The following is a 14,933-nucleotide window of genomic DNA, read 5'->3' as shown; positions in this document are numbered from 1 at the left end:
TTCCTATCTCCGAATCTGCGAAGAGGAAGATTCGAAGATATTCCTCTCTCCCCCCTCCCTGCGCCCTTCACTCCTCGAATTCTCATGTGTATATTTTTCTTCCTTTCTACTCCTCTCCTTCTCAGATTCTCTTATTTTTATCATACGAAGAAAAGAGAAAAGGCGAATAACATATAACACAGAATTTGATTAGACTCGGCAACTTTTCATGGAATAAAATAGTCGTGGTATTAAATTAGATTTTTCGGCTTTGAATTAATGATCAATCTCTCGGTTGCTTCATCCGAAAAACATTGCGATCGAGTAATAAAGTAAATAATTTTCTTTTCATTTCGTTTCAGATTTTGTGCTGTGATGCATCAGTTCAATTCGGAGGCAAAAAGCGGTAAGTTGATAAAAATAAGCGTATATGTATGCATTTCGTATATACGCTCAAATAATTTCCGAGTATTTATTTATGTGTTATTAATGGACAATATCGAATCTCGTGCGGTAGCCACCGCGCTGATTTTCTCCTCGTTTCAATGACCAGCCTCGTCGAATTTATTGTTTCGATCAAATTCGTGTTCGACCATGACGATGCTTCGTACTTACTTCATCGTATGGCGCCGTGGTGTTCGCGATCCGAGGATAGGCTTCGCCCACGCTTGAGTCCGCGAGCACGCAACGCGTTATTGTTAATTATCTGACGTCGTTTATCAAAAACTTTTTACCCCAATGTATATACATAGAACGAAATAAGAGAATTCCCTCAAGCGTTTCTCTCTGTACGCTCCAATACACCCGTCGCGTTTCTTAACAAGAATCTCATGTTTCCTCGGACTGCCTGCGCCCGAGCATCAGATAATAGAATTGGACTCGCGAAACTCGCGGTAATATTCCTGTCGAGCCATGATTTCGAGAAATAACCCTTCGGCAGGCTAAGAAAAATCACCAATGATAAATAACATTTTATTTGATAACAAAAATTATCCGCATTGACAATGCAAAAAAATAGCATTGAAATTCAATTGCCGGTATGTTGAATGGCCCTATACGAATAATCGAGCATCATGAGCCCATTGTCAGGATTCAAACTTGTTTTTACGTAATTTAATGACGAGTTCAGCAAAAGATAACGACGTCGAAAAATATTCAACGATTGTGGAAATTAAAGCTGACTTTGGAAGAATTCAACGCCGAAATAACACGTTGCCAAATATGGTAAAGTCTTTTTGGGAAATATTCTCGACGCACTTATTGTGATCATTCCGTTGGAATTCGAAGATCTGCTCTTGCAGAACTCCGGTACAAGAGCGGGTTCTGCACACAGCATCAGCAATGCCGAGTGCCTCATTTCCGTGTTAACCTTATGGGGAAACCTGAAAGAGGAAAATTCAACCTTGTATTACAAGTGGTAACCGCACTGGTCGTGTTACGGAGGAGGGAGCCTTCGAAGAAAATTGATTCCATCAGAGATCTTTTTTCGGCGGATTTTAGTGCGCCATACGAGATAAGAAAAAGGTCGAACGCAATGCTCGAAGAAGAACGCGTAGCACTTGTTCATGCTGCTTACCATTTATCAATGGAATGCTACTGCCGCATACCAAGTTCGAGGAGACGAGATTTTTTTTTTGGAGTTTCAGCCCCGAGAGCACTTGAAACGTTTCGTGACAATACCAACTTTTCCCGAGACTTTTTTATTCAGCAAAACAGTTTAACTCTATACTCGAGAGAGAAAAAGATAGTCCCCGCGTTTGAGAACCCGAAGAATTGTCGTGACCGCGGAAAGGGGCAATATCGACATTGAACATTCATGTGGATGGCACAGAGAGATGCAAAAGCATATACAGCAGTATCCGTAGACGAGCATTTTTCCCCTCAGACTACATTTCTTCGACCAATTACCATAACCACCCGACCTCTTGCCGGGACCATCAATGCCGAACTACTCGGGACGTCGAAACTACGTACAGCTTATTTTCTCTTCTTCCCATTCCCATTTATGTTCACCAGCGATGGCGAAAAATTCATGAGTAAATAAAATCGAATTAATCATAGAGTATCCAACAGAATTTAGTGATCGTTGCAAACTTATTCAACTTCATTGAGACTGCTAGATTATCCGCAGGTTTTGTCCAGGCTTATGTGATTGGATCCAATCATCTGTCTCGTGATGAATATGTATTTTTATGGCTCAGGACCACGGATTTGGTATTAATTGAGCGAAAAAAAAATTTGTGCTGCATGATTCGTCATACCGTAAACGATGAGAGTTTCGTCGAAAGGAGTAAAGATTGTTGGGAACGCATGGTCATCCTGATGCGTAAATTGAAAACAGCGCCGCAGTCCGTGAACTCGGCAGATCGTTCGATTGATTTAGACCGGCAGTAATCGACCGCTCGAAATGACCATCGTATCTCGTTGTAACCGTCGGGGGTAAAGAGAACAACCGGGAGCAATATTTTCAAGTTTATGTACCCGGCCCTGCCGGGCGGGTGGACTCGCGGACATTAACGTTCTCACATCATGAGTCGTTTCAACAGCCCTTTCTTTCTTTCTTTATTATACATATTTTTACTCTTCGCCGCGCGTACTACGTCTTGTGGCTCTTTATAAACGTGACGATGCTACCGCGGGCTTCATTAGAGGCAACGACGACGCGCAGTCCCTCCTCAATTCAACAACAAATGACGGAAAACAACCACCCAAGTGGCGAAATCTTTTGTACCCTCATCACCTCAGGCTACTTACGAGCTTCACCTCCTACGTACATCACGCCATGTTCGTCGTTGCATGTTTCCGTTCAAAAGTAAGGCAGTGAATTTCATCCTCCTCAGAAATTGAGAGAGAGAGAGAGAGAGAGAAAGAAAAAAAATCTCAAAACGCCGTTGTAGAAATTTACCGAAAATCCAATCTTGGGATTGCTTTTGATGTTCGACGATGCGGCGATGATGTGATTACGGATTAGAGCTGTGGGATGGTAGTTTAGTGTAAAATATAATTACTTGCGTACACGATCCATTTTGTCCTGGGAGGCTATTCTCGAATCGGTATGATACGTTCGTGCGCATTTTCACGTGTCGAGTGAAACTCGTATACGCATTAAACGCGCACGTTTGAATACAAACGAATGCGAGCTCACCAATGACAGCTCATCATAAATTAGACATTTTTTTCAGTTTAAATTCTAACTAAAAATTAAATGCATTAAGGTCTTTATGGAACCGATTTATTGAATGAAATGGTGAACGAAGGTCAACACCAACAAGTAGATTATAGACGGATTTTTCATGATCGTTATGATCCGTTTGATCTGCCAGTTGCAAAATTTATTGAAACTTTTCGTTTGGAAAAAGAAAAATTTTCGATTTATAGGAACATAGTGAAATGACGTCTGTTAGCGAAGCGAGCGAAGACATCAGATGAGCTGTCACTCGAATACGGCCGAGCTCGCATTCGTTTATACTCAAACGTGCGCGCCTAATCACAATCGATCCCAAAAATCTACAAGGTATTATGCTAAGTCATGCGTGCGGAGTACACTCGCTGTACTTTCACTTATACGCACATTCGGGTGGGATCGAAAGGTAACGAACGATTTTGATATCAAATAAATCGAGATTTACCGGTTAATTGATAGTGCTGTTGCTACGATTCATGAATCGAGGCGCCTTGATATGATATAATATTAAAAAGTTCGCAAACGGGCCTGCGAGGATTCTCGTGGCCCTCGTTGAGCGATCTTTTGATTTGGAAGCGAGACCAACGGAATCTTGCCGTCTTGATATGGGGGCATAGCGGCATGCTCGATCTTTTGTATTTTGTCATGGGTGTCAATAGCTCTTCAGAAACAATCCGTAGCCGAAGTGGTCCACAAACGCATGTAATAGCGATGCTCTTAAAAATACGAATTGAGATTTTAATGGAGGGCAGTGATTCGACCACAGTGGTTTCCCTCTCTGTCATCCACAGCCACAAGTCTTGTCTGCGTTGAAATACAAAACATTCGAAACGATTCTAAGATGACCTCACGAAAGATAATACTTTTTTATTTTACTATACTATTGTATAAACTAATAAAAAACTATTTTATAACTAATACTATTTTTATAATGATAATTTTTAAATTCTATCAGCTTCTTCTTCAATTCGTTATTTGATTCTTTCCATCGCTTGATCAAACCTTCTCAAATTCTTTATGAATCGCAGTGGCAATGTGCTGCACTTTGAGTCTTGCCAGGCCAGTGCCATTGCCCGCCGCTTGCTGTTCACATCGTCGTTCTGTTTTTTTATTCTCATTCTCTTTTTTCTGGCGTTATCTGCGAAATCTGTGGCCTTTCCCGGTCTTTTCAACAACCATACGAATTGACCTGTACCAGGTAAAGGTCAACTACGAATTGAAGCCTTCAACGGTCGTTCCTGGTAATACGTGAAAGAGAAAAGGATTTATATACCGGGAGCGAAACGACGTTTTTGGCTTGCAATAATGGCTCGACAGAGAGCTAAATTTCCATGTCTGTACCGCTAACAATCGCTTTTTCGCAATTTCGCATCTCATCGCAGCAAGATTTCAAATTTGCCAAAAGAAAAAAACTGATCTTGAAAAGCTGAGCTTGGTAAAAAGCATCGAGACCAAAGGCTAAAAGCGAGCACATCGCACAACCGAGTGCCAGAGACGCTTGCACGTCGCTGCCCCTACTTGACTCGTAATGACTCGGTGTTTTTTAGAAGGAAACCGCATATAGATGTTGATCAGACTTCGATATTACACTGAAATTATGGGATTATATTATAAAGCTACTTGAGAAAAAAGGCTTACGAGAATGCGCGTTGAAGGGTTTTCTTACACGCAACAGGCTTGTCGCAAGAATGCATGAGGTCGTGGCTCAAGTTGACCCGAGATGCTCAAAAGCGTACGAAGGCGTATGTTTGTAGTCACGAGACGTTATTGCGAATTCGTTGCAACGTTCGCCAGTAATTTGCGATAATATTAAATCAGGCCCATGCTCCGATGCGTGGTCAAAAGAGATACGTAGGGATTTATTCACGATCATTTGCTAATTAAACGTGAGTGCAACTCAGGCGCATGACGGCAATGGCAACGATGATTTGCTCCTACTCACTCGATCAATTTGATGATGAGCTCTTGCTCGATCCTGAGAAACTTGAGCCTCGTAGCGTTCATAGGTTTTAAAATTAAAATTCTCAAATGAAAATCGTTGCGAATAGAATTTTTTAGTTTTATCAATCACTCCGATTACTAGCTTACAAATATGAATGTACACTGTGGAGTCTTCAAGTGTTAATTCTGTTCCAGGTGAACTTATCGGCGTTCATTGTACTCATGGCATTAACCGGACGGGCTACCTGATTTGTCGGTGAGCAGACTAGAAACGAAAGTTTTATTTTTCACTCCCTCAACTCGTTGCTAATAATCAATTGTTTCTTACAGTTATCTCGTGCAACAATTAGGGTGGGAACCACAAAAAAGTTTGAAAGGTAAGGTGACTTTTTTTACATGACCTCATATAGCATTATGTTGTGACCCTGTATGAAGCTGAGTTCAAGGTTTCGCCTCGAATTCCTCCCTCAATCGGTCCCGAGCTCTTCCTTTTCGGTTGTTTCTACGGAGCCCGACATCATTCCCGAAATCCGCCCCGCTGATCATTATGAATCCGGCAAACCGTCCACCCCGTGTACCGCAATAATTCAGTAAGAGATAAGATCGGAGAGGCACACTCGTGACTCCATGGTCGCTTGCAATGTGCAAAGACGTCCACATATAGCTTTTAATATTATGAGGAGACCAACGTTCCGTTGTGTTGTCCACATATTTGCGGTACACATACACACGTATTCCCTCCGAACAGTCCCGCCACGGACCTTTCTCGAACGATGCCTTCGACGAGTCCCACCATAAACACGCTGTCCCCGTCGCAAACAAACTATTATGATATGCATATAAATATCTGCGTTACGTTAATGTGAATAATTTCAGCTTTTGAGAAGGCACGTGGCTATCCGATCGAGCGAGCAGCCTACGTCACCAACTTAATGAACGTATCGCGTGGAAAACTCGACGTGTCAGACGTTAATTTGCGAGTTGGCAGACATAGGTTCGATCGTGCACGAAATGTGAACGGGCGTCCATATCCTCTGCCACCCCGTCCACCATTTAATGGGTTACCACCTCCAAGACCTTTTGGCGGTCCCAGGCCACCGATAATGCCACCGCTTCCACCTCCACCCCCGGGAAGATGGCTCGATGGCCCCCGACCACAGGCGTACGGCATGTTAGGGCCTCGACCTCCTGGCCTAGGGCCTCGACCTCCTGGCCCAGGCCCTTTTCCGGGCCCCCGTTTCGCATCGAGGATGTCAGGCCCTCCCGGAATTCCGTGTCCTTCGAGATTACCACCGCCAAATATCGGACCACCCTCTAGACTCCCGGGACCGGGAATGCCACCTCCCAGGTTACCACCGCCCGGAATGATACCGCCGAGGATACCACCGCCAGGAATATCCCCTCGGCTACCACCACCAGGTATGGGTCCACCTCGCCCCCCTCTACCGATGATGCCACCGCCACGTACCTCAGCAACAAGATTATCAAATGTCCGCAGAGCCCTCGATCATTTGAGATCTGAAATTCCAGGAAGCGGCCCATTCATTCGGACTAAAGCTGCCAAACTATCAAACGTTTCACTCGGAACTTCTGATAGTAATCTAGGGCTCAAAACTGCTAAAGATTTGGATTTCACGGTTGACACTTTCGACGAGAATCTTACGGCTTCTGTTGGCCCATGAGACAGGCCCAAGCCTCGATCGGCTCGACCAATCGCGAAAGGACGCTTTCAGACTTCGCATTAAATCTCGTACCATTATTCCTGAATCATTTATTCATATTATTCGACGTTCATTCGAAGATGCCGTGAATCTCCGCTCCATCTAATAAATATGTCACAGTGTATAAAACGACGAATGAGTTTTGTTTCTCGTGTCTCAAACTAAGTGACTCGTTCAATCGTCAGATTGACAAGATAACAGAGACTGCTCTATCAGCTCTGCATAATAAGCGAAATGTTACAGCTTAAAATATATCATGAAACAAGGTCCAAGTGCAAGTGGAAAGCAAAACTGGTTTTTCGACCACTTTACATTCGTATCTTTAATGATCTTAGTATATTTTTTTGTTTTCTATCATCATTCTACGAAACCGACAACTACTATGATGTTTATAACCCTGACGATTTTGTGCACTCTCGTTCATGCGACCAATATTTTTACCAACAATTAGGTAACGATGCAATAGAGTTTGTGCGTTTTAAAAGGATTCCTCAATTGAATAAATAAATGAAATTTACTCCTAGCATCATGGATCATTTTGAAGGCATATCTGCAATGTTGCGTGTACTCGTTACTCCCATGCTCAAACATCGCTGTTGTACGTCACTCTGTGACGACAGCCTTTTTTTTCATTGAACATTTTTTATCATCCAAAACAAATAACATTTATTAGTATCAATAAGCATTCATTCTAAGGGTAAATAAATTGAATAAATATATAATAATTAGAAATAGGGATGAGAAGTATAACGCTTACCACTGATAGTTTCTGCTGGTGGGAAAGGGTCTCTTCCGCAGACTCCTCTGGTAAGGAAAAGGCTCCTCCGCAGACTCCACTGGTGGGGAAAAGGCTCCTCCGCAGTCTCCCCTGGTTGAAATATTCCCTCCACTGGCTCCGCAAACCTGTAAATAAAAAAAACTATAATTAATCACCTTATTTTTTAAATAATCTTGAGCTTAAAAAGCTACTTACCCAAGCACTGTAAAGTACGTACCGATACCTGATTTCTGGGTCGCTGCCGCTTCAGTAGACTCCACTGACTCCATTGACTCCGCTGGCTCCACTGACCTGTAAATACAACACCCCTTTATTATTATTTAATTTCTTAAAACTAATTAACATTTAATTATTGCTAATTCTACAAACTAAGGTAACTAAACTTAACCGTCGCACTTACCGCTGGTGAAGGCTCCTTTGCAGTCTCCAATGATTGATTGAAATATTCCTTCCACTGGTCCAGCAAACCTGTAATAACAATAAAAAAAATTAAATTAAATTAAATTAAATGAAAAAATTAAAAAAGAATTGAAAAAAACAAATACATTAATACGAATGAATACATCAACTTTACCACAAGTAATCATTGCCTGAATATGAGAAGTAAAAAATATACTTAGCTTACACTCCGTGACACTCGGCTGTCATCGCACAGACTAACCCGTAACAAAATATACAAAACAAAAAAAAACAAAACAAACTATTTCATTATTTATTCAACTTCATTAAACTAACGATATTATTTCATTACTATTTTAATAATCGCGAAATATGTATTTAAACACTTACCCGTCGTATGACACTTGCTCCATTATCGCGGCACGTCATTTTTACCCACTCACACACTTTCATCTCGAAACGTCAAAATACGCGAAACACATCACGAATATTCGCGCACTTGTCACGAACCCATGAACACATAGTCCCTTAGGCGGGAGAAATTTTTACTCGCGTCTCCGTGGTGCCCGTTTGCCCCTCAACTTTGACGCATATGCGAGGTCTCTCTCCATGGTACGCGCTTAGTCTACAGTATCGGGTCCAAAACCCGCAATAAAGGATTCGAACGCGGCTCAGATTTCCGAAAAGAGGAACCAGCCCAGCTACCGAAAGGAAGCATATACCCATCATAGCTACCGAAAGAAGAGAGGGCTACTTACCTTCTCCTACAACCTACCGATACTTACCTTACCTCAACCTACCGCTACTTACCCTATACTCACCTCCATTCCCGGAGACGACGACTTCTCAGGGACGCACTCGGATATCACTGGGTCGAATTCTCACATCCGGGATGATCACATTAATTCACCACGTTGGTCCTCATTGTTGAACCTGATCTCAACGAAATCCATTTCGTAAAAACTCATTGGATATTTCAACATTTTGGCGCCCAACGTGGGGCCAACGATTAAAGTCGATTGATCGCGTACCTTTCTTTCTTCACCTTGAGCTCAATGAGTGTCAAACATACTCCCCCGCTGCCGAACAGAATTTCGAAGCGGTTGACTATTCGATTAAATTCCACTTTAAATCTAACTCTGATACGGATATCGGACAATTCTCCGAATCCTCGGATAAATCAAAGCCTCGCACTTCTGGGAGTGCAAGAAAACCCAGTGGTGCGCAACTCTTCCGAACGAAACAACGAAATGTCTTTCAACAGCAACGGGGCTGGTTCTTCGAACCCTCGTGATCCACCCAATATCGATTTTAACCTTTCTAATTATGATCCTAACCTAAATCTTAATTACGATCCTAACTACGATCCTCGTTTGAACTCTGAAATCCGGGGAAATAGATTTAATAATAATCGCGGTAGGGCGAATCAAGGCGCTCAGACCTATGCCCCTCGACCATATGTTGATGGCGGTAATGCGTAACCGGGCGCTCTACCGAATTTAGGGTATTTAAAAACTTTATTACGTGCCTTGAATATAGGCCCAAAAATACCACTTTCCACCTATCATGGTGCAGATCACGAAAATTCCAGAGTTTTTCTCACGCAGTGCGAGGAGTACTTCCGTTTTTCTCGCATACCCAATGATGCGCGTACCAAAACGGCAGCGGAGGGCTACACAGGGAGAAGCCAAAAAATAGTGGAGCTATTACAGTCCATTAAATTTCGACTGAGATAAATTTCAGGAACTTCTCCTGAATTATTACGACAGTCCCGTGGTAATTTCGCGGTTAAATTCTCAATTATTCTCCAAAAAAATATAAGGAGAAGGCTGGAATCTTTCTCCAGTAAAAATATCTGCTTTGTAAGCAACTCCGCAGCAACGATCCAGAAGAAACCAAGGTGCTAACGCTCATGGAACTTCTTCGCCCAAATTTGAGAATGACTATCCGTTCAATCCAAAGACTTTATCCAGTCTTATGTCCCGGGCCTAGAGGCGGAATACGATCTATTCGAGCAATCAAATTCCAATCGGTTCCGCAAAGACAAACCAAAAATCAGCGCTCGGAGAGAGCCTCCAAACGTGGAGCGTATCAAGCCTCCGGAAAACTGGAGAAGGCCGGCGGAGAGCCCCCGTCCGACCGACAGTCGTCAATAGGTCTCACAGCCAACGATCTTGGAGCGGAGCCTTTGCCCCAAATTCTCGTAAAAATGAACAACGAGATTGTCCGTGCGGCAATTGACTGTTTCTCCATACTGATTGCATCATTCACCCAAGATACCTAAACGGGGAAATTCGCATAGATCCTATTCGCTCCAGCGCAAATCTAGCTGGAAAAAATATGCCACTCTATGAAACCATCACCCCAACCCTGAAGCTTTAAATCAAGATACATCGATTGAAAACTTCAAGGATCGACGATATAATCTGCGGCCTCGGCAAACGCGACTACAATACAAACTCACGCGAAAATACTTACCTGACCCTGAAAAAAGAAAAGGGAAGGAAAAGGAATAATACCAAAACGTTTGTTTCATCTCTAAAAAATGCCGACTCTCAGAGGCATCGCATTAAAAATGATGTTAGCCAATGTCAGATTTATACAGATTGGTAAACATCCAAAGACTATACATTCTTGGCAAAAAATCTCCAGCAGTTGTAAATACAAATAGTACATTTTGCTGACCACGTTATTATCGTAAGCGTATATCATGCTCAGGTTCTGAACATTTGACGTAAAGTAAAGAGACTTGTAAAGCTTTCAACGTGCTTTTCACATCTCGTTCGCTGACGTGGCGTTAAAGTGATTCAATATTCGGCCTGGGTCATGGATCACGCATGTAGGTGGGACAAACGTCTTTCGCAAAGGACTGGCTGTCCTAACTTCGCTCATTCAGTCGTATATTATAGAGACTGCCTCAGCCGCCAGCGTACGTGGAATAAATTCACGAGATGTTCCACCATCGGTCAAGAACGTACACATCTTGTGTGCGAGAAAACAAAGAGAAAGAAAGATGGAGAAAGAGAAAGAGTGAAAAAGCGATAAGCACGTCAATGCCTTGTGCTAATTATACACTGAAAGAAAACGGTAGGATTTTCATTACGTCCGACGTAAATGTTTTTTTGAGAGTTTTGGACGCAGAAATAATTTTTTTTTTATGCCTCTATAATTAAAGATGGTACATCTGAAAAATTCAGGCGCTTTGATATCGTTACAAACTAATTAGCAATAATAAAAGTTGTTTTAAATATATCCAAATTCAGCTTCATTTGACCAGATAAAATATTCAAAAGATTATGACCTTAAAAGAATGATTTTCCCAATCGTTATCCCATGCAAACTCTTTGCAAGTCGTCAGCTCTTCGTTCCAAGTAGTGAATAGTAACGAATCGTGGATAAGTGACCTATCCGATGGCTTGATTATTCTCGAACATCTGTTGTCTTGTCTGTATAATTGTTGAGAAGCATAAAATGGCGAGTTATCGATAAATGCAAGTTGATTCATCGTTCTTGGCTTCATGGGGGCTGGATACGTCCAGGAGGCATTAGATTAATACGTATCGGTGACGTTCGAGAGAACAAACACAACATGTGTCCATTATATCGTGGAGCATTAATAGGAAGAGAGAAATACAGAGGAGAGTAAAAGTTCATAGAGTAATAAATACCGTTGCATGGGCGTGCATGCGTATTACCGATGTATTTACATGTATACAAATGGTGAAGAGCATTGTAGGCACAGAGCAGTTATGATATATGGCGCACATAGAGTGTAGAAACGTTCGCGAACGTGGATCGCTGGAATTCCAATCGTATTCCCATTCCACTCGTCGAATCGTCTTTTACCACAATGGAATGTCAGATGTGCGTGAGCAAGGAGTTGTCTCGGATTCTTGCCAATCGGTATACGATCTTAGCGATACATGAATGTACATATACACATATAAAAAGACTGTAAGAGCCGATGATCGAGACCACCCGACCCGCCCTCGCTCCATCGTCTCCTTCCATACGAAACCATGCGAATTCGTCTTCGATATATTTCTTTAAATTGTTATACACATGACTATTTATCGACGTATCCTATACTCCATATGAAAGACATAACGCACAGACAGAAACTATTCAAACGGTGATATTCGAAGAATCGTCGTTTTTGTTTCCATCATCGGTCGTCGTCCCTCCTTATTTTCATGTGGGATAGCGACCTATGCTCTCGTAACAGACGAAAGACAGAAGGAAATTGAGATAAAGAAAGTCCCTCATTCCGATTGGTATATAACGGAATGTCCTGAAGTTCGACGACCATAAAATATCTCCATTTCTCTCTCTCTCTCTCTCTCTCTCTTCTGCTTGCTTTCCAGTAATCATACTATGTGATAACACTAATGGTGATGCACGTCCGAAACTAGCCTTCCCAAGCTGTAATATACACGTGCTGCTGCTGTTGCTGAGTATCAGAAGCGGCTCGCTCTCCACGATTTCGAGACGGTACTTCTTCTCAGAGTTTTTCAGTAAAGAGAAAACATTGAATCGCCTCTGTGATAGAAAATGAACGCCGAGTGTCGATATATGCTCGGACGTGCGCTTGTTGTAGGTGTGTGTGTGCGCGTCGTGCACGCAGAAAGGACGTTGATCTCGTGAGAAAACGACACGAGTTGTGTCTCAACCCTGAGATGGAAGGAACGTCGGACCTTCGCGAGGGTGAATTGATAATGAAGCTTTGCGTATGAGAATCGTGATCAGAAGGAATGGCAAAAATTGTCAATTTTTCCAAACATTTGTAAGTAGATGACACTACGAATGATCTGCGATTGAAGTCTTTTTCGATTTTCCTGGTGGACTGATGAGCTTGATCTAAAGTACGAAAAGTTACTGAGCTAAAACGATATTGATTTTCTAAAATTGTGAACGGACTCGTATGAAAGGGTCCTCATTGAATTCCAAACGTACGCTCATGGGAAGCACGATCTCGATTGAACGAACAACGAAATAAAAGATGAAAGGTCATAAAAAAATCACTTTGCCACGCCGATACTCTCAACAAAACGATATCTGTCTATGAATGGACTCAAAATCCTCTCACCTCTTAAAAAATTCATCGAATTATCAATCCTATTGGCGTTATTTACACTCCAATAATTTGAGTTAATCAATTCATGCATCGTTGAGAGATTGACGCGCGCTTTAAGTGACTTTTAAAATGAATCTGAGAATCGAACGTAAAAGGCATTGAAACTTTAGTGATTCATTGAAAAATATGTCGCTTTAGTGTAATCTTCTTCGATTACAAAATCGTAAAACTTAAAATGGTATAACAGAGAGTAAATTCCATTAGTGTTGAGTTTCTGTAGCCAACCTCAATAGAAATTTTGTCACGTGTGAGCAATCGTCCCGTATTCATTTAAGTGAAAGCGGCTGATGAAATGACGTTAGTGTGGAAGAATCACGGAGATAAAATCGCTTGATGAAATGAGCGAAAAAGCGAGGCATTTTGGTCAAGCAAGATAGAAACTCAAGCTTACGGCTCATTGCAATGTCGTACAAGAACAAAAAATATGAGCGAGATCTATGATCGAAGAAATGACGATTCCAACTTTTTTTATCAAGAATATCGATGTGGTAGTTGGCTTTGTGTCGATTACAATGTGATAGAACTTGGATCGTGACAGATTTATACGCACGCTCGTATCGATGTGTAGGAATCCACACTCCTAGATAAACTTGCACATTCACACACACACACACACACGCACACACACGAGATACGTGTAGAAAGAGAAAAAGATAGGTAAAAGCAGTTCGATCGACCGAGACGGCCGCCCGTGGATGCGTTGGCGAGGATCGAACTTTCCGAATAATTCGTCGAAAGCTTTTGGAAGGGGCACAAGGGGGTTTGTGCGAGGCTGCTCTACACTGCAGGGACAAACAAGTCTATAAAGACCTCCCCTTCAGTCTCAAATTCTCTCTTTCCTATCGCTGGTTCTCATCCCTTTCCCCTGGACTCTCTCTCTCTCACTCTCCCTCTCTCTCTCTCTGGAATGGTTGAGGGTGGTTGAACCACAAAGTGCGCTCTCACCACCCCCCGCTTTGGGAATCTTCTCGCGGAAGTTTTACATTCGCTTGCGTCGAGGTGTGTATTATAGCGATCGACACATAGAAAACGCGTGCTCCAAGCTTTTTAGCTCGTCGAGGGACTCTCGAACACACACACACTCATACGCACATGCCTGCGCACATCTCCTGTATACGTACGTATACAGAGATGTATGCGCATTTAGACATTTGGAAATCGTTCTGTCACGAACTTCACGAGATTCGAAATACATCCGTGCACACATAAATGTGTGTCTGTGTGTGCGCGTGTACGGACGAGTGTGCTCAAAAACATCGCGATCTATGAACATCCGCATAACATAAATAAGTGAAATTTCTCGCTGCGAATAGCGAGAGCACGTACGAAATCACGATACACAAAAGGGCAACGGATAGAAAGGAAGATTTCTAGTGAAGGCATCGAGTTGAACTATATTTTGCGATTTGACGTTCGATGGCATCTACGGCGTGATAAATTGATTGATTAATTCTCACGAAATTTATATTTGCTCGAGAGGAAAATAGATTTCATCAAGAATCAATGCGCTCTTGATCACTTTTTATTCCGCTCGATCTCTCAATGTACTCCAGCGATAAATCAAGTTCATAAAAAAAGCACCAATTAAAAAAATCAATTTGGTGGTAACATGCTAACCTTCTTCCAAGTTACGCTATCCAGGGTTGAATTTCAATATTGATTGCCACATAAAAAAATAGTAAAAGCTCCGACTGCACATTCATTTGTAGCCACGGCCCCGTCAGGACGCTTCGTATAGAAGAATAACGAAGGGAGAAAGGCTCTCTGATCGGGGCAGGAGGGAGAAAGAGACGAATG

At 42.2% G+C, this 14,933-nt stretch overlaps 1 protein-coding gene across 3 annotated transcripts in view; it reads left to right on the top strand.

Annotated features, from left to right (window-relative positions):
- LOC122406512 (basic proline-rich protein) overlaps positions 1-7,348 on the top strand; it is a 42,337-nt gene extending 34,989 nt beyond the window's left edge. For 2 of the 3 annotated variants that reach the window (XM_043412007.1, XM_043412009.1), the window contains 4 exons: positions 342-385; positions 5,300-5,360; positions 5,435-5,481; positions 5,981-7,348. In XM_043412007.1, the coding sequence (XP_043267942.1) occupies positions 342-385; positions 5,300-5,360; positions 5,435-5,481; positions 5,981-6,786 (958 nt within the window). In that variant the 3' untranslated portion in view covers positions 6,787-7,348. The remainder of the gene's footprint in view (positions 1-341; positions 386-5,299; positions 5,361-5,434; positions 5,482-5,980) is intronic. The other variant, XM_043412008.1, reaches the window with a different exon arrangement.
- Positions 7,349-14,933: the final 7,585 nt, after the last annotated feature.

The sequence above is a fragment of the Venturia canescens genome, chromosome 2, assembly GCF_019457755.1.
Source record: "Venturia canescens isolate UGA chromosome 2, ASM1945775v1, whole genome shotgun sequence".
Classification (NCBI taxonomy): Eukaryota; Metazoa; Arthropoda; class Insecta; order Hymenoptera; family Ichneumonidae; genus Venturia; species Venturia canescens.
Note: the sequence above shows the minus strand (reverse complement) of the source record. Positions and strands in the feature narration are given on the sequence as shown.